Source organism: Panthera pardus, unplaced genomic scaffold (genome assembly GCF_024362965.1).
Source record: "Panthera pardus isolate Hobbes unplaced genomic scaffold, ASM2436296v1 HiC_scaffold_6, whole genome shotgun sequence".
Classification (NCBI taxonomy): Eukaryota; Metazoa; Chordata; class Mammalia; order Carnivora; family Felidae; genus Panthera; species Panthera pardus.
Genome location: NW_026526991.1, coordinates 51,700,775 through 51,724,926, shown reverse-complemented (window position 1 = coordinate 51,724,926; position 24,152 = coordinate 51,700,775). Strand labels below are relative to the sequence as shown.

General features: G+C 39.9%; 1 protein-coding gene across 1 annotated transcript in view; it reads right to left on the bottom strand.

The window, feature by feature from the left end:
• GNS (glucosamine (N-acetyl)-6-sulfatase) overlaps window positions 1-24,152 on the bottom strand; it is a 55,416-nt gene that overhangs the window by 22,636 nt on the left and 8,628 nt on the right. Inside the window, exons 4-10 of the mRNA XM_019455006.2 lie at window positions 20,763-20,828; window positions 20,204-20,302; window positions 18,379-18,546; window positions 16,450-16,532; window positions 15,087-15,205; window positions 13,097-13,200; window positions 6,599-6,700 (exon numbers count right to left, since the gene is read on the bottom strand). Of these exons, the coding sequence (XP_019310551.1) occupies window positions 6,599-6,700; window positions 13,097-13,200; window positions 15,087-15,205; window positions 16,450-16,532; window positions 18,379-18,546; window positions 20,204-20,302; window positions 20,763-20,828 (741 nt within the window). The remainder of the gene's footprint in view (window positions 1-6,598; window positions 6,701-13,096; window positions 13,201-15,086; window positions 15,206-16,449; window positions 16,533-18,378; window positions 18,547-20,203; window positions 20,303-20,762; window positions 20,829-24,152) is intronic.

Here is a 24,152-nt window from a genome sequence, read left to right as displayed (position 1 = left end):
ATTGGCCGGAAGCCTTACTAACAACAAAGTCAATTAACATGCTTTATATACCTATTATATGATGTGTTCTTACAGTAAAGCTAGAGAAAAGAAAATATTAAAATCGTGAGGAAGAGAATATATACATTTATGGTACTGTATTTCTCGCATCGTAAGCTTGTCATCTGTTTACGAGATGATCTGTCAGCACCTTAAGGGATATAACACACTGTACACGTAACACATATTGGTAACGCTAGACATGAAAAAAGAAAAAACGAGGGTCGCCTCGGTGCCTCAGTTGGTTAAGCGTCTGACTCGATATCAGCTTGGGTCATGATCTCCTGGTTCATGAGATGGAGCCCTGCATCAGACTCTGCGCTGGCAGCACGGAGCCTGCTTGGGATTCTCTCTCTTCCTCTCTCCCTGCCCCTCCCCAGCTCGCTCTCTCTCAAAATAAACTTAGAAGTTTTAACAACAATGAAAAAATGTGAAAAAAAACCCCTCCTATTTACGGGTATAACGATTCATGCATTGGCAACATGTAATGTGGCTGCTTTATGGTGACCTAGTACAGCTGACACGAACGCTTCACAGTAGCCTAGCTTAATGGATGATTATATAACTTTTATGGCCAAAATTTATGGCACACAGTATTACAGGCATATTCATAACACAGCATTGAAAATATGGTTACATTAAAAAACTCTTACCAGCGGTGACAGGCTGATACCCAGTTTCTCCAATTTTGAGAGAGGCACAGGGCATGGTAACGTTATTCTTTGAAAGCACAAATGGCAAGAAAACTAACACATTAATTTTACTTTAAATATCACTCACCTTATGCCTACGTAAGGATAGGCCATCCATGTCCGTAGAAGCCTTGTACACAACATTCCACACAGTAAATACTTAAGTGATGCTGTTGATACATTTCTTGCTTACAGTTACTAGATTTTTACACAAAGACAAAAACCTACACAAGTTTAACGTCTGGCATGATGACTATTTTAAGGACAGAGGATCATCATAAATGTCTTCATCCCAGCATCTTGTTGAGTAGGCTGAGGAGGAGGAAGGGAGAGGCCAGTCTTGCTGTCTCCACACTGGAGGAGGTAGAAGGGGAGGCAGGCGCACTCAGTATAACTTTATGAAATACAGTGTAATTTTTGTCTTTTTTGCCATTTCTCTAAAACCATTTCCATATGGTACCAATCCTTCTTCCACTGTTTACGTTAGCTTCAGTGCCTATATCATGGAAGGGTCCATGGCACTGAAGACGTTAAAAGCAGTCTTGAATAATGGAAACCCTTCTGCCAGACTGTCCAGTGTCAATCCTCCAAGATCTGTATCTTGAAACCCTTGACCCGCCCCCCACCCCTTTTTGCCGTATAGACAATCTCTTTCACAATTTCCTCTACTGTAAATTTTGTGAAGATAGGCACATGTGGACACAGTTTTCTCCAGTAGGAATTTATTGTTTTGGCCTTGGTGGCTTTTATAGCTTTTTCTACAACGATGACATCTTTGATGGTGTAATCCTTCCAGACTTTCATGATATTCTGGCAGGGTTCTCTTCCATAGTGTTGACAATCCTTTCACAGAGTAATGTGTGTAATGAGCCCTGAAAGTCAAGGTCCTATGACCCCCTGATCTAAAAGCTGAATTAGAGACACTGTTTGGGGGCAAGGAGACCATTTTGATGCCTTCAGTGTTGAGCTCATGGGGTTCTGGGTGGTCATCCTCATTGTCCAATATCAAAAGAACTTTAAAAGGCGGTCCCCTACTGGCAAGGTACTTTCTCCTGACTTCAGGAACAAACCATTGATGGAACCAATCCAGGAAAAGGTTCTCATTGTCCAGGCCTTCTTGTTGTACAACCAAAAAACTGGCAGCTGGTGTTTATCTTTTCCCTTCAAGGCTCAGGAGTCCTGATCATAAACCCAACTGCATTTGTACAAAACAGCAGGAGTTAGCCTGTCCCTTTCTGCCTTAAATCTTGGTGTTTCCTTCTCTTCCTTACTAATACATGTCCTTCATGGCATTTTTTCTCCAGAATTGGGAACCTCTGTCTGCATTAAAATCCTGTGTAGGCAGATACTCTCAAGGATGTTCTTAATGGCATCGGGAGCTTGTCTGCTGCCTCTTGGTTGACAGAAGCAGCTTCTTCTGTTTCTGTTACATTGGCATTTTTAAGCCACATATCTTTCTAAAATTTTCAAACCACCCTTGGCTGACATTAAATTCTCCAGCTTTAGATCCTTCAACTTCCTTTTGCTTTAAGTTGTCACATAATAACTTTGCTTTCTCTTGAATCACTTTAAGAGTCTATAGGTATGTCTTCCGTATAGCAATCCTGTACCCACATAAAAGCTATTATTTTCAATACCAGATAAAAAGGTATTTTGCAAAAGGTGTCAAGTTTTCATGCCTCCTGGCATGGCTGCAGTAATGGCCTCACGAATTTCCTTTTTTATTTTTTTTCCACAGTGGTGTTTACGCTAGATTAATTTATCTTGAAATGGTGAGCAACTATAGCGGCAGACCTGATCTACAGTACATATCCAGCAATTCGACTTTTTCTTATAATGTCATGACTTTTCTCAGCTTCTTGGGAGCATTTCTAGCATCCCAGGTGGCACTTTGTAAGAGTCCCATGGTGTTATTCAAGGCTTATGGTATTATATTAAAGGCAATGAAAAATACACGAGAACCAAAATCATTTACCACCATACCCAGTTTACTAGAGAGACAAACTGTTCATGCAGAGATGATTAGCACCACATGGCATTTTAAGCAGATACTCATGACACTTGAGTTCACTGTAACAACAACTGGAGGTGGCTAGGAAATTATACAAAAATACAGTATGTACTGCAGTTAATTTTATGCACTTATGGTTTAATCCTGCCTTGTTAAATTTTTTTACACTTCTCTCGAATGGTGTCATGTATGTTCTGTGGAAGTTTTTTTTTTAATATTTAATTTTGAGAGGCGGGGGGAGGGAGGGGGGGGAGAGAGAGAGAGAGAGAGAGAGAGAGAGAGAGAGAGAGAGAGAGAGAATATGAATGCAAGCAGGGGAGGGGCAGAGAGAGGGAGACGCAGAATCTGAAGCAGGCTCCGGGCTCTGAGCTGTCAGCATAGAGCCCGAGGTGGGGCTCGAACTCATGAGCTGTGAGATCATGACCTGAGCTGAAGTTGGACGCCCAACTGACTGAGCCACCCAGGCGCCCCTGTGTAAGTTTTGATAAGTGTTAACTTTTTATGATAGATTTGTGTATATTTTATGGTAGTAAGAAATAAAATAGTATCTACATATAAATTATACATGTGTGACATATTTAACCTTTTCTTATTTTTTCAATACTTTTAGGCTACGTAGTTCATTTGCTAGTTTTTAAAAACTGTCACAAATCTCCAAAATATTTTCCAGTGTTTACTGGATAAAACCTGCATGTAAGTGGACCCACACAATTCATACTCATTCAAGGGTCAACTGCATAGTAATTTCATCCCCATAGTGAAATGGTTTTTTTCCTAACTAGAAAGGAGGCAGATAGTATAAAGTTTGTATGGAGAACATTAAAAGATGTAAATTTTCCTTTTACTGATCTATAGATTCAGCATATCAACCAAAAATCCAATATGAATTTTTTCAGTTAATCTGAAAAGTGGTCTTTAAAGTTTGTATGAGAGGTGGCTAAGATCCTCACGAGAACAATGACAGAGGTGTGCCTTTACAGATTTAATTACACAGCTTTATAACAAGACAAAAATGATACTGGTACAAGGAAAGATACATGTGTGGAACAGAAAAAACAACGGAGTATTTATAGAGAAAAAAATGAAACTGAATTCCTCATACCATGCCAGAAAAACCAATTCTAGATACACCAAAGACTTCCGTGTAAGAGGGAGAAGTATGAAACTATTCTAAGAAAACCTAGGAGAATTATTTTTGATCTCGAGGTTCAGAAGCCTTTTTATAAACAAGATACAAAGAACACCAACGATAAAAGAGAGGATTTATACATTTAACTCCTGTGTTCTCATATCTTAATGTAGAGCAAGGACAAGTCACAAACAGGGAGGACATCACGGGCAAAAAGATGCACTTCACAAGGGAAGCAACATAAAAAGCATAAATGAAAAAGGATTCACTGATCAAAAACTCAATTAAAAAATGGGCAAAAGATCTGAACAGACGTTTCTCCAAAGAAGACACAGATGTCCAATAAACACATGCCAAGATGGTCAACATCATCAGTCATTAGGGAAGTGCACATCAAAACCACAAGGAGATACCATTTCACACCCGCTACGAAGCAATAAAAAGATAACAGCAAGTGTTGGCAAGGATATAGCAAATTTTGAAACCTTATACACCATTGGTGCAGTTGCTTAAGAAATAGTCTGGCAGTTCCTCAATAAGTTAAACATAAGTCACCATACGAAAGAGCAATTCTACTCCCAGGGGTATACTGGGAATACTGCGCTATTCACAGTAGCCAATAAGGGAAAACAACCTATCAATTGAGGAATGGATTAACAAATGTGACATATCCATACAATGGAATATTATTTGGTAATAAAAAGGAATGAAATACCGATACATGCTACGACATGATTTCTGAAAACATTATACTCAGGAAAAGAAACGAGTCACAGGGGCCACATATGATTCTATTTATGCAAAATGGCCACAACTGACAAATCTATAGCAATAGAAGGTAGATCAGTGCTTGCCTGGTGCTGGGAGAGGGAGCGAAGGTGGGGGGAGACTGCTAATATATCTGGGGTTTCTTTTTGGGAAGGTGAGAATGTTCTAAATTTAGATTATGGTACAGCTGTACAACTCTGAATATACCAAAAATTACTGAACTGTCAACTTCAGTAAACTGTACAAATTAAGTCAAGTAAGCTGTTAAAATGATTCATCTCATTAATAAAGAAAGAAATGCACACACAGTAGTAGGACCAAATAAAGTTTTGGTCTTTTTAAACCACTAGATTGGCAAGAATTAAGCTGTCTGACAGTTTCATATAGAACAAAGGGAAATCGCATACGTTGCTGCTGGGAAGGTAAATTGATGACCTCTTTATAAAAATAACTTGGTAATATCTGTAGAAGAGAACAATGTGCAGTTCCCATACCTTGGTATATACACACATGTTCACTGGAAGAAATATATAAAAATGCTCTAACAGCACTGTTCCTAAAACAAAACTAGCATAACAGAAAGGTTTATCCACTGACAAAACAGGTAATTAAGTTGTGATGCATTCATACAATGGAAATTAGGCATCTGTGAACAACATGTATCAGTTTGGAAACAATGCTGAGTTGAAAAAAGTCCCAGACTACATTCAGTAGGGTATAATTTTTAGAGTGCAAAACAATATCAAAACTAAGGTATTTCGTTTAGGAATATGTACATCATTACTAAAAAATTAAAATCCAGAGAATGGTAACCATGAAATTCAGGAAAAGGATCACTCCCACGGGGCATACAAAGGTAGGTAGGCAGGATGGGGAGAGGCATACGGGGGGGATGCACCAGCACTGGGAATACCTGCCTTCTTAAACGAGGTGATGAGTTCACGGGGATTTCTTCTACCTCGTAACTTATGTGAGTGACAGGAGTCCTCTCGTATGAAGCATATACTACCTAATAATATGTCGTAACAGGTTCAGACCAGTAAGAGTCACCTATAATGAGTCACCGTAAACCGCAGCACATTTTAATACTGATCCTCCCAACTTAATATTGATCCTTCCACAGATCCTTAGCTCTGTGCAGTGCCAGACAAACAGGAGGTGCCCAAATATTCTTAAGTGTGTTTCCTTTAGAATAAATTCCCAGATGGAATTGCTTAATGTATTTCTTTTCCTTAAGATTTTATTTTCAAGTAATCTCTGTACACAACGTGGGGCTCGAACTCACAACCCCAAGATCAAGAGTCGCACACTCCACTGACTGAGCCAGCCAGGAGCCTCTTAATGTGTATATTCTGAAGTGAAAGGTCTTGTTGAAGACCTTTAGCCTCCTGACAGCTCATACTGATCACACTTCTGTGAACACAGTGTGAGTAGTTTTTATTTTCTCAGACTTCTGAAAATACTGGGTATAAATCTTTGTAATCTTTGCCAGTACTGTAGGCAATAAAGGCCTCCTTCGGTTAAGCATTTCTTGGATGAGCACTGGAGCAATGTTTTTGCATTTACTGTGGCCATTTCTCATTTCTCCATGAGTTGTTAAGTTACTTCTTTTGCCCACTTTTCTACTGGGATATTAATCTCTGCTTTCTAAGAACTCATCTATTAGGACCAAGTACCCTTTTTCATGTATGTTGCAACTATTTTCTCAGTTTGTCACCTGTCTTCACTTTGTTTATGATGGTTTCTTTTTGGGGCAGTGGGGAGGGAAGGGAGGATACAGAACTCTTTATATGTGGTCCAGTCTTTTAGAAAACTCTTTCCCACCATAGAGAAGAGAAAAATTCTATTTTGTTCCCCAAATTTAATAGTTTAAGATTTAAATTTTTAAGTCTAAATTTATACACCCTGGAATTTATTTCAGAGTCTTGGCTCAGGCCTGATTGAAGGCTTTATACTCACCAAAATGGGCAATAAAGACATCCCATCCATCTGTGTCTTATTTGGGTTATATCCAGCAATGTCCAAAATAGTAGGACCCAAATCAATGTTGGCAACGAGCATCTATGAGAATGAGGAAAAAAGAAGCAATCTAGAACACAGTTTGTCTGATTTTTCTTTTTTACCTGTAATATAGCTGTTCCCCACCCCATCCAGAAGACAAACAGCATTTACTATTATTATTTTTGTATAGCCTAGACTTACTGAGGTCTACTGACTCATTGATTCAAACATAACTACAATAATTAAAAAACAACAACAACACATAAAGGTTTAATAAGACTTGTAATATAAGCCCCTGGGAAGTTATGTATTTATTCAACCTATACTGTTATTGATCAAAACATTTTTCAAAACTTCTTTGGGACTGCCCGAAGTCTGATGAATTATGAGGAAAATGTTGGGCTAATTAATTTATACAAAGTGTTTACAACTTGATTATTTCTATAGTTCACTAAATTTGATTTCAAATGAACTCCTGACATTTTTAAAAGTCTCAAATGTTAAATGCTTTTTAAATTTATTTTTTTATTTTTAGAAAAACAGAGCACGCACGAGTGGGGAAGAGGGGCGGAAGGGGAGGGGGAGGAGGAGAGGGAGCAGGAATGGGGGTCCTGAGCCTGACATGGGACTCAATCTCACGACCCTGGGATCATGACCTGAACCGAAATCAAGAGTTGGGACACTCAACCGACTGGGCCAACCAGGTGTCCCAAAAGTTAAATACTTTTTACCAAGGAGGATATTAGCCCTTTTCATAGTTTCTCAAAGTGATTAACACATACTAAAAAATGTTTGCAATAGGCTGGAGACCACAGAAAACTTATTCCAACAGTGCACTGATAAAAGGTTCCTTAAAGAGCACAGAACTTAAATGTGCTACATAAACATTCTAGACATTAAAGTTATTGTCCTGCATTTATACCTTGCCTTATTCCTTTAGTTTATTAGACTATTTTCTTTCTGTACACAAATCCTCATTAGGACCTAAACCAGAAGAGTCTAATACAATGGGACCACATATGCAATTTAAAATTGTCTAGTGACCACATTAAAGTGAAAAAAAAAGGGGGGAAATTCATTCTATATATTTTATTTAACTTGACATTAACAGGTACGTGTGGCTGGTGGCTACTGTAGGGGACAGTGTAGGCCTATACAGGACCTAAGCATACACCTGAAGTCACTTCAGTCACAGGCTAGGAAAACCTTTGAGAATGGTGAAGACAATTCACCATGGAAACTAGGGGCACTAATGTTTACCGAGCACCTATTCTGTGCCAGTATTTACTGTTTATCCTCAATTAATCCTCACCACAACTGTAGGATGCAGTATATTTCCATTTTACAGATGAGAAAATGAAAGGGAAGTAACTGAAACAAAGCCAACAGCTCGTAACTGGAAAAGCTACCATTTACTCAAAGGAAATTAAGTCTTCAACATTGTTGAGAAAACTTAGAGTGTCTTAGGAAAGGCCAAACAGGGATTCCTACCAAGTCAGGAACTTTTAATTTAAAAACAAAACCAAAAGTACAGACATTAAGGGCAAGAAAGCATCTTCAGGGCAACATCCAGGGGCCAGCTCTCCTGTGGCTACGATGGCTCTTGTAGGGCAGACCAAAATGCTTATCTTGGCTGTGAATCATTTAGTGTAATGCTGCAGCTGTCAGAAATTACCATTCAGTGGCAAGCCACTCACGGGAAAGGCAATCCGTATGTTACTGGGGAAAAAACCCACAAAAATGACGTCTCTAGAGATTATACAAGACCCAGTGTAAGAAATATCTTGCCTAATTCCAAGACTCCCAGACAGACTGAACCGCTCTGAACACAGTCAAGAAGACTGGGTACGAATACAGAAAAGATCGTGGCAGGAAAGAGCAGCACATATGTTACCTTCGGAATCAGATCAAGGCAACAAGACCCTGACACGTGACTAAAAGATCTTCAGTCATGTCTAAAACATAAATGACGTAAAGCCAATTCCACAGGTATTAGTAATAGGACCAAGGCAGTTTCATAAGAAAACAAAAAAAAAAGTAAACACCAAAATAATAAAGCCTGTAGAGATATAAAATAGTGACTGCCTGGGGGTGCCTGGGTGGCTTAGTCGGTTGGGAGTCCGACTTCGGCTGAGGTCATCATCTTGCAGTCTGTTGAGTTCCAGCCCCACGTCAGGCTCTGTGCTGACAGCTCAGAGCCTGGAGCCTGCTTCAGATTCTGTATCTCCCTCTGCCTGTGCCCCTCCCCACTCGTGCTCTGTCTCTAAGAAATAAACAAACATTAAACAAAAATTTTTTTTAAAATGGTGACTGCCTGTTTCACCAGCAATTGCCTCAAGAACCATCAGCTGTATGAACCGGGGGTGGGGGGCCTCTGTCGAGTGAGTCTGCTCTATGGGGAGACAGGTCTTTTAGGTTTCAGTACAAATCAAGAGTCCCTAAGATTCGGCCCAAGTGCCATAAACACCATCCCAGGACTCTCCGTTCCTAGCTATCTACAATAATCACATTTTTCATAAAAATAATGGACAAATTCTATTACCTTCTAGACTTTTATTTGACTAAGAGGTGAAGAGTCTCAAAATTAGCATACTATGTCAGGAGATGGTAGACTTTTAGTGGAAATGGGAGGAGTAAAGAATTCAACAGAATTACACCTAGCTCTGGTTTTTACAAATAAAAATTAGAATGGACACTATGGACCCATGATCATAATGACTTCTAGAAACATTAGCATTCAAGTTCCTAAAATGGTACTGCTTTTATAAGTATAAAGATTCATTTATGGATTGAAACCAAAAAAGCACTGACAAGACCAAAAATAAATTATTTCATAAATCACAGCCTCACTGTTTGGTAATGTTCTTAGGTTTGAAGTATACAGACATTCTGATCAAGTAAAAGCTCTGAGAAAATTCTGGGGCATGAAATCAAGGGATATCATGCCTTGCAGCTGCTTATTTTTTTTTGGCTCTAAAAAAATGACAGTGCTACAGAATTACTGAAAAAAAAAAAATAAAATAAGAGGGTTCTCAGGAGGACACATCAGATTTCCAAACAGACATTTAAGCCCTGAGAATCAAGAATTCATGTAGAGTTATCAAGGGAAGACTCAAAGCATGCCAGAGAACACCCCAAATCCCTGTGGAGAAAAGCAGTGGAACCATGTAAGAGAGCAGAGAACTCTCCCCATCTTGGGCTGCTTCATCTGGGTTGACGCCTCAACCCCAGCTTCCCTACAAGTATGAAGCTAGGGTGTCACTAAGTTACACCTGAGAATCTTTCACTTACCATCTTCCCGACTTCACGTAGGGAAACAAGGCTTATTCTGTCCAGTCTTAAAGCCATTATGTCGTCTTCTTGACTCCCAGTTCAGTTCTATTTCCCCTGGATCATGCTGGTCATTTTTTTCCTGCTAACCTTTTTCTTGCTTAAAACCCTTTTGAAGAATTTCTACCACCAAATCTAAAGCTAGATTAACTTCCAGCCAGGGGAGAAAACCTCAATAAGCCAGTCTTTGGCATTCACACATACCACCTGCTTCTGATCTCCCAACAGCTAAGCCCCACTGGTCAAACGTGCCCTGTTTTGGCCATCAGCTTCTGGAGGCTCAGTTTATTATGCCCAACTCAAAACCCTGTGCCACTCACACGGGACAACTGGCACTGAGACAACTATGTTGTCAACACATGATGAACTACCCACCATCTCTGACATTCTTTGTGCACGGTGGAAGCTGAGCATTTCACACGTCTCCAACTACATCTGTCAGCACAGCAGTGCAAGACACACACACACACACACACACACACACACACACACACACACGGATTTTAACCACACACTTAATTTTCAGTCCTGGTTCTGCCACTTACTATGTGACCTTGGTAATTAATTAACCATTCAAGCAACAAGGATGTCCCCTAGTGTGTGTAAGGGCTGGGTAGTCTAAGCTTAGACAGTGCTTCTCTTCTAGGAACTCCCCAGATAAAAGACAAACTCAGTAGGGTGTGGTAAGTGTGAGGCCAGCTAAGAACATGGGAAGAACACCTACCCCAAGTGGGGGCAGGGGTCTGTAGAGACTTTCCAGACAGGAGTCCAAAACCGAAGCTCTAAAGGACAATTAGTGAGGTGGAAGGGGGTCAAGAGGGGCATTCCAAACAGAAGGAGCAATCAGCCATACAAAGGTGAGGAGGGCAGAGAGATGGTTCACTTAGGAAGTGAAAATAATTCAGTACAACTGCCACATTCTGTCCCCTGAACAAGCCAAGCTCATTCTCATATCTGTGCCTTCGCACTTATTGTTCTGCTCAGAATGACCTCCCACAAATCTCTGCAGGACTATATCCTTCTCAACATTCAGGTCTCTGCTCAAATGCGTCGGAGGCTCTCACTAACAAGTGTAGCTAAAGTATCTGGTTCTCCTGCACACAGGGACTTAAGAACTGATCTTCCCTGACTGCTCAGTACTGTGTATCCAAGGCTGCTGGCACAAGAAGATACTTAAATATTTTCTGAGCTATACTGTAATGGTTAAGCACAGACTCTGGAGCCAGACTGCGATACTTTTTAGCTACATTTTCTTGGGCAAACCATTTAACTTTGTACCTCAATTTCCTCATCTGTAAAAGGGGGATAGCTATCTATTTCTCATAAGGCCGTGATAGTTAAATGAGTCGGTACAGCTAATACACTTAGAATAAGAGCTGTCACATATGAAGCATTTAACAAATCATACTTATTATTGAAATGGTTTTCTAAGAACCAAGTTTCATTTAGACTGCTTAGAGAAGGTGAACTTTTCTCATTGCCACTGTTAACTTGAAGACAAAAGGAATGGTTTGTTCAATGGGCAGCTGGCTGTTACATTTCACTTTGTTCTCATTCAGCCTCCTTCCGCACACTGGTTAGAAGTGGCCCCAGTAGCCCTGCTCCTTACAAATGTACACAGCTGCAGACACGTCCCTGAATCAACTCCCAACATCGAGATCAATAAAATGCTTTTTAAGATTTAATGGTCCTCCAAACTCGCCTATCTCCTTTGAAAAAAGGCCCATGTATAGGGAACTGAATTTGTACTGGGAAGTAACTGGGTTTAGGATTACAGGTCTTAGGAGAAAAAGAAAACTCCCAAGGAAATTATGAAGGCCATTTTACCTTTCTGAAAGAATTTCAACAGAATTCCATCTGAGCATTACAAAAGGAAATAAGTGAATTACAGACATTTAAACAAAATAAACATTAAACCTCCAAATTAAACTAAAGTATCTAGTATACCCAGAAAGTCTGGCCCACTTTCCAAATTTAGCTTAAACGATGTATTTGCTCATTTCCTTTTGCCTCACAGAGCTGTTATCAGGAAACAAAAGACATAACTGGTAGAGCTTATCAATTCTTATCTCCCAAGCGTTAGACCAAAGTGTTTTGAATCAGGGTGCCTACAAAGTGTTTTGGATCTAGGAACAAAGTGCCTCAGTATGAGGTACCAAGTTTGGAAAAAAACAATGAAACCAAATGGAAATGGCAACGAAAGAAAGTGGTACATTATGACAGTTCTAGGAGAATCAGTAAAGCAGAAACACATTAGCAAGGAAAAGTCCCACAGAGAGAGGAACGAAATCCTCACAAGACAGGCTTTCTAGAATGTTCTACTCAAAGTGAGGACAGATCAGCAGCAGACATCGGCTGGGAAGTCTGAAATGCAGAGTCAGAACCTGCATTTTAACAAGGTCCCCAGGGGAAATCTGCCTGAGGAGTTCTGATCTACAGGGTAGTAGGCCTCAAACCGGGCTGCCTCTCGGAATCATCTGTGAACTGAAGAAAAAAAAACAGAGGCTGGGTCTCTATTCCATCCAAGTGAGTCCATTAGAACCATTGTGGATGTTGAACCTTTCACAATTTCAGAGAGTGATTTTGAGGAGCACTGCACGGGAGAGTCACTGTTCTAGGACAAGGTAGAGATTTACAGTCTTGCAGGGGTGCCTGGGTGGCTCAGTCGGTTAAACATGTGACTTCAGCTCAGGTCATGATTTCACGGTTCATGAGTTTGAGCCCTGCATCAGGCTCTGTGCTGACAGCTTGGAGCCTGGAGCCTGCTTTGGATTCTGTGTCTCTCTCTCTCTGCCCCTCCCCTGCTCTCTCTCTCTCTCTCAAAAATAAACATTAAAAAAAAAGATTTACGTCTTGAAGGACAAATAAAAGTTATTTATCCTGATATGATATGATATGATATGATATGATATGGGGGTGGGGGGAATACAGTTAATGGAAGGTGGCCAGAAAATAAAAAAGGAAATCACTATTTCCAAGGCTTATAAATACACTTAAAAGATCTTAAGCCAATCAGACATCCTCCTCATAGCGGGAGAAATCTAATTAGGCTCTTCTCCAGAGAAATAACCTTCTTTTCTTAGGCAAGTGCTACCTGTAAACACCACCATTTTTTCAGGCACCTACCTTGCTTGTCTGATTTGGTTTGATCCCAGGTCCTCGAACCAACAGTGGAACTTTGATGTCAAACTCATACAGCTGTCTTTTGTCTATTGGCAAAGAAAACTGTCCTGAAAACAAAATACATGGGGTAAAGATGGAGCCAGGATAGATGTGTCACTGATTCATTTAATTGATAGTAAGAATGAAAACAACTTTGTCCTACTATTTATGGCACTTTAATGGAAAGTTTACAATCGCTCAGGTCTCTTATTACTACAAGGCAGGAAATGAGTTCATCTTTAAACAAATGTCTCAGGGGACTCGTTGGTCTAACATAGGACATATTCAGCAAAAAGAATGCCTGGAAAGTACTGTAACAAATATAATTTATGTATGTTACTCAACCTGACCACAGCTGAACGAGGTTACTCTAAAAACTGTAAATAAAGAAACGAAAACGTTTATTCGGCCTTTCCTGAATCAATCAATTTCAAGATACCAAACAGCTGATGTGAGGAAGTTCTTCCCTAAGGAATTCCAAGTAATAAATGCAAAAAGGACAGAGTTAGGAAGTCAACACTTTGCAATTTTTGAGAGAATGGATTAAAGCAACAATCATCGATGGAAGCTTCGATCACAAAAGGTTCATAAGAGAGGCTCAGGCTGATACCACATGAGCCATCAATTAGGAGCCTTGCTAAAGTGGGCCAAGCAGACACCCTCATGAAGTGATGCAACAGGAAGTACGTGTCAGTATCACCAAAGAAAGCATTCTCACTGGAAACGTGAATTTCTATTAAGATCGTAGATCTAACTACCCATCTATGGAAAACGCTGACTAAAGATAAACAAGCATCACAAGACCACAATCAGCCAAATCTAGAATGCGAGATGTTAAAGAACAAAAAACACTTTTCCCCAATGAATTTAGTGGCAATGACAACCTTAGGGCACACAAAAAATACAGGTAGCATGTGGACTTTGTCTAGATCCCAATACATAACAGACCAGTCAGATACACAATCAATTATTGATGTACGGAATCACAATGTCTGAAGTTTTTCCAAAGCCTTCCAAGCTAAAAAAAGAAAAACAAGGGGAAGTTAAGAAGAATTTAAAAAACTGGTCACATGTAGCTAAAAATTGAAGCTGGATAATGAGGGTTATTTTACTACTCTCTACTTTGAGTGCTTCAAAATATTCACAACAAAACATTAAATGCCTAGGGGCACCTGGGGGGCTCGGTCAATTAAGCATTCAACTCTTGATCTCAGCTCAGGTCATGATCTCACGGTTAGTGGAATCAAGCCCAAGTAAGGGCTCTGTGCTGACAGCGAGGAGCATTCTCAGAATTCTCTCCACCCCCCGCACTTCTCCTGCTTTCTCTCTCTCTCTCTCAAAATAAATAAACTTAAAAAAAAAAAATTAAATGCCTAATCAATCTGCTACTATGCAAGCAAGTCTCAGGTTAGCAGTTTGAAGTTTGTGAAATTTATATGTAGGGAAAGAAGCCATTGGTTTCTAAGAACATCCAAGTGGAGAAAAGGAAAGTCACAGATCTAGGGCTGACTCATATACACTTTTGAAAAGACAAGACAAAACAAAACCACACACACAAAATCAGTAAAACTTCTTTCACAATTTCACAAGACAACCTTATCTTGGTCTTTCCTCGTAAAATTTCTTACCCCTGTATTCTCTAAGGTCTACTTGCCCTTTAAATCTAGTTCTGTTTCCTACCTCTTTCATAAAGCCTGCCTCTAACCCAGCAAGCTCACTCTCCTTTCCCAACTCCTAGAACATCAAGTAATTTAGCATATGAAATAGCAAATAATGAAACCTGGTCTTTCCATGCTAATGAGAAGAGCCTCTAAGCAGAGGAGTCCTGAGGACAACACCCTCCAGGCTTGGGCACCCCTATAACAGACCAGAGCTGCCTGCCAGTGCTGCTGACTGGGTGAAAGAGGAAAGGCACCTCATCAAGGTCACAGGAATACCCCAGCCTGCCCCTTACCTGTGTGATAGCCATTGTCTGAGGTATAAAAGATGTATGTGTTGTTAAGTTCCCCATTGAACTCCAATCTCTTGACTAGTTTCTCCACAAGGTCATCAACTGACAATAAAGTCTGCCACCTGGATGTAAACAGAAGGTGACAATGGGACTTCAGAAACAATGACTGAGGGAATATTATTTTGCCAAAAGAGCGGGAGCAAAGTCCAAAACAAAACAATACAAAGCCCCCAAACCACACCCCTAAAAAGCTCAAATCCCAAACTTCCTTTCCTCAAACCCCTCACTGGAAAAAACCAGAGATAATTTTCTAATTTCTAATTAGGAAATTCCAGAAGGGAAAAAAAAAATTCCAGAATGTAATTAGTTCATTACAAATTTAATGATTTCTAGAGAAATAAATGGAGCTTTTAATAACCAGTTAGCTTTATCATCACTGGTTATGACAGCAGAAGCAACTGGAAGAGAAAACTGTCAATTCAGCACTGATGAATACAGATTAATTCAGACAGACCTATGCTACAATAAAGTTTAAGGGTCTAAACTAGGGGTTGGCAAACCATGGTGATGGGCCACAGTTTGCCCACTGTTTTTGTTTGCTTTTAAATTGTGGTAAAAAATACACGACATAAAATTTACCATCTTAACAAATTTTAAGGATACAATTAGTAGTATTAAGTATATTCACCCAGTGAAACAGATCTTCAGAACCTTTTCATCTTCTAAATCTGAAACTCTGTATCCATTAAACAACAAATTGTTTTTATATAAAGTTTTATTAGAACACAGTCATGCTCATTAATTCACATATTGCCTAGCTGGGCTCCAACAGCAAAGCTGGGCAACTGTGATAAAAACTGTATGGCCTGCCAGGCTACAATATTCACTATCTGGCTCTTCATAGAAAAAGTCTGTTATTCCCTGGTATAATCCAAATACATCTTAAGAGAGTATAATTGATTTTTAAGAATTGACTTAATGCAATTCCTTGAAATTCCAAATAGCAAAGAAAATACTTTGCTCTAGTCTAAGCCTTTGGGTCTTATACCAATATTGGGCCTGATTCTCACAAAGTGACCTTTTCTTCAAATGGATTTTTTTTTTTTTTTTTTTTAACCAAATGGCTCCAGTTTGCAATGATGTTAGTCCTGGGGTCCAAAGACCATCTCCTATACACCTGAATGTAAAGGAATCTCAGTCCGCTTCTGGGGCAGCGGACCCCCAACCAAAGTTTCTCCCATCAACCAGATAAAGTCTACCTTCTGACTTTATCTCAAAGATAACCATGTTGTGCAGTCCCCTGTTCATGGGCTGGTTTGGAAAGGTCCTCAAAGACCATCCAGACTGATAAAGTAGCAGCTCTTACCTTTTCCTAAAGGCACTATCTAAAAACTGTATTGAAGAATTAGTCATTGGGGTCTTGGCTTGCCTAATTAACCAGTGCTTGTTCTAAAATTTAAAAGAAAAAAAAAAAAGTTAATACCAAGTTACTACAATCAAATAAACTACCAGAGTTGATAATGAAAAGGACCGTTTTATACTTCAGCAAAGAGGAACACTTAAGCAACTTTAGACTTCCTCTCCCCTGCCCCATGTGTTTGTAAAAACATGTCCTATAGATTATCACTTGTTCTTTAGCTTCTTCCTACTACCTCCCTAATGAGAGAAGGCCTGGACTCCTTGTTAGCAGCATTAAAACAGATTTGGTAAAAAAATACTGAGAAACTACTGGCTAAAAGGAGACTGAATTTGTAACTTTAAGTCTATGCTCTGGGTCTACTGCCCAAACTCCAAAAGGGTAAATATTAACTTTACCTTCCATTAAGTTTTGTCCTCATAAGCCATCATTCTATCACCCTCTATTTTCCTACCCAAGATGACCATCCTAGAGCCTTGGGAAAAATCTCATCATTGCAATTTCCTAAAACTTCAAACTCAAATCTAGAGGGTTCTTCTCATTTAAACAAAACACTCACAGTTCTAAAAAACAAAAACATTCCCATACATCATTAATTCTCTCCTCCCTCTTCATAAAGTCCCAAGCCACCATCTCCCAAACTACCATCCTCAAAAGGTTCTTAGTTAACGTGTTTGAGAAATGCTATACAGCGTATCGTCCTGCTGGGAATTCATGTTAGAACAGGAATATCTCTGAGAAATCCTATAAGAGTGACCTATTTAAAATTCCTCAACTTACTTGCTCATGGGAACTTCTATTAACTGCTTTTGAAAGTCTGAGAATGACTCTCTAATTCAAAACTCTGTTCTCTCAGCTTTAAAAATCATACTTAAGCATTTGCCTACAATGTGCCAGGCAACATGCTACTCATTTCTAGGTTCTTTAATCCATATAGCAGCTGCATGAGGAATGAGCATCTCCCACTTTAGACAGAAAAGCAGAAGTGAAGCATCTTGCTCATGTTCAGGTCACTTAGCTAGAAAACGGTAATGCTGAGTCTACTCTAAGACTCATTCTGTCTACTGGTTCACAAACAATGAAGATTTCTGGGTAACACACAGGAGGCAGTTGAGCACTTCTGTCTCTGAATCAGTGAACTGCCTATCCCCTGTGCCAAGGAAAGTATAAGTATCCTGCATGTAAGGCAAATATTTAGGTTGTGGTCCTTAATTATATTCCCTGCTCTGGCTCATTTCTCCATTTAACTTCCCCTTCCAATCATTCTGCACTAAGTCACCCCCTCCTTCCCATGCCTCAGGCCTAGTGAGGGCCACCCATAGGAGGCTGCTGCAGGCCTAGCTCAGCTCCAAGAGATGTGCCTCAGACACTGAGGAGAACCAGCACAGAAATCATCAGGAGAGTGGGTGCCCAGGTGGCTCGGTCGGTTAAGTGTCTGACTTCGGCTCAGGTCATGATCTCACAGTTGGGGAGTTCGAGCCCCACATCGGGCTCTGTACTGACAGCCCGGAGCCTGGAGCCTGCTTCATATTCTGTGTCTCCCTCCCTCTCTCTGCTCCCCCACTGCTCATGTTCTAGCTCTGTCTCTCAAAAATAAATATTAAAAAAAAAAAAAATTAAAAAAAAATTATCAAGAGAGCCTGTAGTCAGGGAAGATGGCATTTCTTTAATATTCCCTGTGCACGCTCCAGCTGCTAACTACATATGCGGCAGGAAGCTTATCTGTACTTCAGAAGTAAGTTTACACTATCTATTGTACTTGAGACAGGTACAATTACCTTTAAAAGACCTGGAAGGAAAACTGACTACTGGCTCAATGGCTCCCTGACAAGTTACTTATATCGAGTATGGTTTAATTCAAGGATTGGGGGAAGCTACCGTTCCATGGATGTTGAAGTTCTTATTTCTTGGTGCAAAGACGTTCTGGAAGGTCTTCTGGTACTGAGGTGCGGCTGTCCAAGGTGAGTGTGGTGCTGGTGTGGAGATCATCATGAAGAATGGTTCAGAGTTGGATTTGTAGTCCAGGAAGCCCAAAGAGATATTAGCCTGAGATACATAAATTCCATCATCATCGACCCTATCCAACAGTTGAGGACCTGAGAGATGCTTGTTCTCAGGTAAACAGGAGGTATACGGTCATATTCACTTTTAAGCAATCTTAAGAATTTTAACAATCTTAATCGAAACATAACCTATGTCACAGTTACTTACAAGTGTGTTGTTAGAACAAATATTTGGGTTTCAGGCAATACTTATTCAAAAAATATAAAGATACACCATCCTAAGAAAGGAATGAAGATCCTAATGATTTTACATGATCTAAAGATTGTTATGCCTCCCATAAGAAAAGAAATAGTACTTTGGCCATTCAAGTATTAGCTTATATTAAAACAGCTTAGAGTGTTCCTTTGATACCTTGAAGAATGTAAAAAGAGTCAACCTAATTCACAACAGTGGGACGGGTGGATCAAGTTACCTTAATCTTATAAAAAATACACAGAGCGTAGATACGGTAAGTTATGCCAGTGAAAGCAGCTAAGCTGTATGAATAACATTAAATCCAAATACAAACACCAGGTTTTTAATTTATGTTGACTTATATTTTTCATTTGCTTATCTGGAGATACATCACGAAACTGAAAACATCTCACATACATGTTATGCTTTTAATTGTTCTAGCTGAGGGGTGCCTGGTTTAGTCGGTTAGGCATCCAACTCTGGACTTCAGCTCAGGTCACGATCTCACGGTTCGTGAGTTTGAGCCCCGCATTGAGCTCTGCACTGACAGCACAGACCTTGCTTGCGATTCTCTCTCTCCTTCTCACTCTGCTCCTCCCCTGCTCACTCGCTCCCTCTCTCAAAATAAGTAAATAAACTTAAAAAAAAAAATTGTTCTAGTTGTTATATTTTCATTTATCCCCATCACTAAAGTCAAAGGATACTTGACTGCATCGATTTCCTTTTACCATCCCACCCACCTGCTTGAGCCCTGTCAGAAGCCTGTGGTTTCTCCAACATGCCAAGCATACTCCTGCCTCAGGGCCCTCACACTTGTTGTTCCCTCTGTCTGCGGCAACCTCTCTCCTGATCTGCACAGCTCAATCTCACCTCTGTCAGTGTTATCTAAGTAACCCCCATACCCTGCCTTATTTCTCTAACCGATCACCAAGAGGGACTCTGCTTCATCTACTGAACACATGTTATGCTGGGGTCTCAAATATTTGCTGAATGAATACTCTATGGAGGGGTGTCATTAGAAACACCTTAGATAGGAAAGGAAAGTCCTAAATTCACCCAGTTTCAGTAATTTTGATATATAAATACACAATGCCTTAAGAACTCCCAATCCCTATCTCCCCACCCTCATGGTGAAGCTGCCATCTCACAGCTGGTGAATGAAACGGGGGTCAAGAGTAAAAACCTCTAAAATAAAACCTCTTCAAAGTAATCTCTATAGTCTTAGAGATTAGCCTTTGGAAAAGGGATTTGTTGCTGGAATTTCAAGAACATTAGCTTTGAGCCTGGCTTATATGCAAAGAAAAATACCCTCAGGAGTTTTTAATCAGTTGGAAATATTCCTTGGCAGTTAAAAGAAGTTATTATTCATTCACATACTCAATATGACCAAACCCAAAGGTTTCCTAGGCAGAGCCTTCACTCATTTGTAAAACAAACCTGCAAGGACAGAGCTTCAGTAACTCACCAGAACATCTGTCAGGTAGTCCACACTGTAGTTTTCACCATGCTTTCGTGCCTTCCCATTGATAGAGAGGGTATAATTATAGTATTTAGAATTCTTTTCCTATTAAGACAGGAAAGTAGAAGTTGTTATGAGGTCAGCACCCCAAACAAAAGTCAAAATCGTGCTGGGCTAACCTATACTGTTTAATTAGTGATAGGACATCAAAAAAAAAAAAAGGCAATTAAGTCAATACTGAATCGGATTTTACATTATCTCAATACTGAATCGGATTCTTTGAAGTTTTATAAACTACTAACATAGTTTCAATAACATGTCCTAGTTTAAAATGCCACAAGTAGGTCAGGTAGAACAGCAAAACGTAGTTAAACTCTGTGTGATGCAGGAAAAATATCCTGCAGGGAGTGACTTGTAAATCAACAGACTTTGTTTTAAGGAGATAAAATAGCTACTCATAAACACAAAGCAATTTATGTGAAAAATCAGAACTAAATTAGAGAGTAAATATATTTCATATCTGTAGGGCCGCATGTAATTGCCAATGACTTCAGTAATCACTCACCAAGGCGTACCAGTAACTCCAGCCCAGAGGAACATGCTCTAGTCCACCTGCATCTGGGGCTCCATACTGAAAAGCAAGACAAGTGGGGCATCAGAAATCCTTAGACATGACCAGATCAGAAAGAAAGGAAACTTTTAGAATCTTTTTACTCTATTTTAATTTTTTTAAAGATGGGCACATTTAATTTTATTAATTTTTTTTAACATTTATTTATTTACTAGAGACAGAGCAAGCAAGCATGCACCAGTGGGAGAGGGACACAGAGAAAGAGGAAGACACAGAATCCAAAACAGGCTCCAGGCTCCGTGCTGTCAGTGCAGAGCCTGATACGGGGCTTGAATTCACGAACTGTGAGGTCATGACATGAGCCAAAGTCAGCTGCTTAACTGAGCCACCCAGGCGCCCCTAGAAATCTTTTTAGATCAGTGCCTGAAACATGATAGATGTGGGGTGCCTGCGTGGCTCAGTCAGTTAAGCATCCAACTTCAGCTCAGGTCATGATCTCACGGTTTGGGAGTTCGAGCCCCACATCAGGCTCAGGCTCAGGCTCTGTGCTCAGAGCCCGGAGCCTGTTTCAGATTCCATGTCTCCCTCTCTCTGCTGCTCCCCTGCCCGACTGTATCTCTCAAAAATGAATAAATATAAAAACTGAAACATGGTAGATGCTCAATTTTCCCAAACACATAAACCAGTCAAAAAGTAAAGAATATAATCCTAGGAATTTCTGAAGAAGGAGTTTGCAAACTAATGGCCACTAGGTCAAATCTAACCTGCCAACTGTTTTATATGATCAGCAAGCTGGGAGTTTTTTTCCAACCATTAAAAAATGCAAAAACAGGGGCACCTGAGTGGCTCAGCACGTTAAGTGTCCGACTTTGGCTTGGGTCACGATCTCATCGTTCATGAGTTCAAGCCCCATGCCAGGCTCCATGCTGACAGCTTGGAGCCTGATTTGGATTCTGTCTTCCTCTCTCTCTGCTCTGTCTCAAATATAAATAAACATTTAGGAAAAAAAAAAAAAAACCTTTAAAATACAAAAACAGGGGCGCCTGGGTGGCTCAGTCGATTGAACGTCCGACTTCGGCTCAGGTCATGGTCTCGCGGTCTGTGAGTTCGAGCCCCACGTCGGGCTCTGTGCTGACAGCTCAGAGCCTGGAGCCTGTTTCAGATTCTGTCTCCCTCTCTCTCTGCCCCTCCCCCACTCATACTCTGTCAAAAATAAACAAACATTAAAAAAATACAAAAACAATAGAGGAGTATTTTGTGACATGTGACAGTTACATGAAATTGAAATGTCAGTGATAATGAACTTTTATTGGAACACAGCTGCACTCACTGTTGATTTTTATAATGTGTATGGTTGCTTTCATGCTACAACAGCAGAGTCAAATACAGAAGTCCCCCCTTACACTATGTCACAATGCCTACGTCATTCACCTCATTTCATCTCATCACGTAGTATTTCATCATCTCACATCATCCCAGAAGAGTAAGTACAGTGCAATAAGATATTTTGAGAGAGACCATATTCACATAACTTTTATTGCATTATATTGCTATAACTGTTCTTTTATTAGCCGTTATTAATCTGTTACTGTGCCTAATTTATAAACTACACTTTATCACAGGTACATATGTACAGGTAAAAACATAGTATATATAAGGTTCAGTACTATCCATAGTTTCAGGCATCCATCGGGGGTCTGGGAAAATATCCCCCATAGGTAAGGGGATGGGGAGTGGGGGCAGAGAATTCTGTCATCACAAAAAAGACATGGCCTGCAGAGCCTAAAATATTTACTTCTGGCCCTTTCCAGAAAAAGTCCACGTGGCTTACACCACAGGGTTCATTTCCTGAGGTATTGATGGCATAGACTGAATACTCCAACTAACCTTGTGGCTCACAAGGCCAAAATAATATTATGAGCTCTCAGCCTACAACTTGTTGTGCTGATGATGAAATCTACTTTCGGAGCTCAACTTATTTGAGGAGATGAATAAATAACCGTAGAATCATCCCTTTTTTCCTTGACAAGGTTTACTACTGCCTTACATTTAAGGAAGAATCCTTGAGAAATCTTCATATTTTTTTTAAAAATGTTTATTTATTTATTTTGAGAGAGAGAGAATATCCCAAGCAGGCTCTGCACTGGGGACTCAATCCCACGACCTGTGAGATCATGACCTGAGCCAAAACCAAGAGTCAGACGCTTCACTGACTGAGCCACCCAGGCGCCCTAAGAGATCTTCATATTTTAATGAATTTCTCCTAATTTTATATACATTATATGATCTTTGATATGCAAAGTAGTACATGTTCTGTTTATGTTCCACATCCTTATCTCGATAACCTAGTATCTGTACTTATTTATCATGATTCTTTTTAAATAGACTCTTCTTCTTTCAAACTCACAAGGTTGCAAGTTCTCTAAATTATTGTAGGGAGGGAAAGAATGAACAGAAAATTCAGATAAGATATTAGGATCTCCAGCAACCATGGATAAAGTGTATAAGAAAATACACATCTTTTCTTTGTGCTGCATCCCCTCTTCTAGTTTTACTAGAAGAGACAACCCAAACACTCAAATAAACTATATTTCCTTTAAATTTGAACTCTAAAAGCGAAGGCCAATGTGGTAAATGTGGGGGCCATGAAATCTGGCCTTGGCAGGCTATAAGGGGTATTTCTCCATCCAGGCACACGAGAGGCCAGCATATCAACCACATAGACATATGCTTTAACGGCCTGAATATCCCAGGCTCTGAGTGCTTTCCCTTCATTACTGATCTCTCCACATATTGTTCCCATTTTTTTCAGGTTAGGACATGGGTTGTCTTAAGTTGTTACGATGCAGAAAAGATGGTAGAAGGAAAAAATTCTTCACTTTGATCTTGATAAAGGGGGAAATGTAAACAAAAATGACAAACAGCCACATGACAAGCAAAATTCTTAAAGAAAAAGGGGCAGATGCATCAGACAGCAGCAGTCATAGGACCATTTTTAAATAAATGCTATCAGGCTACTTAAAGGAAGAATTACTGGGGCACCTGGGTGACTCAGTTGGTTAAGCCTCCAACTCTTGATTTCATCTCAGGTCATGATCTCATGTTCATGGGTTCAAGCCCTGCATTGGGCTCTGCCCTGCCAGTGCAGATTCTCTCTCTCTCCCTTAGGATTCTCTCTCTCTCCCTCTCTCTGCCCCTCCCCTGCTCTCTCTCTGAAAATAAACTTAAAAAAAAAAAAAAAGGAAGAATAACTATAGTACCCAAATCATGCAAATATGTTCATGTAAGTAAATTCTTGTTCAATGGGAAGATTAGGAGAAAACATCTACCAAAAACATTTTAACATGACTCAAATGGATACTAATTGAAAAACAACATGCATTA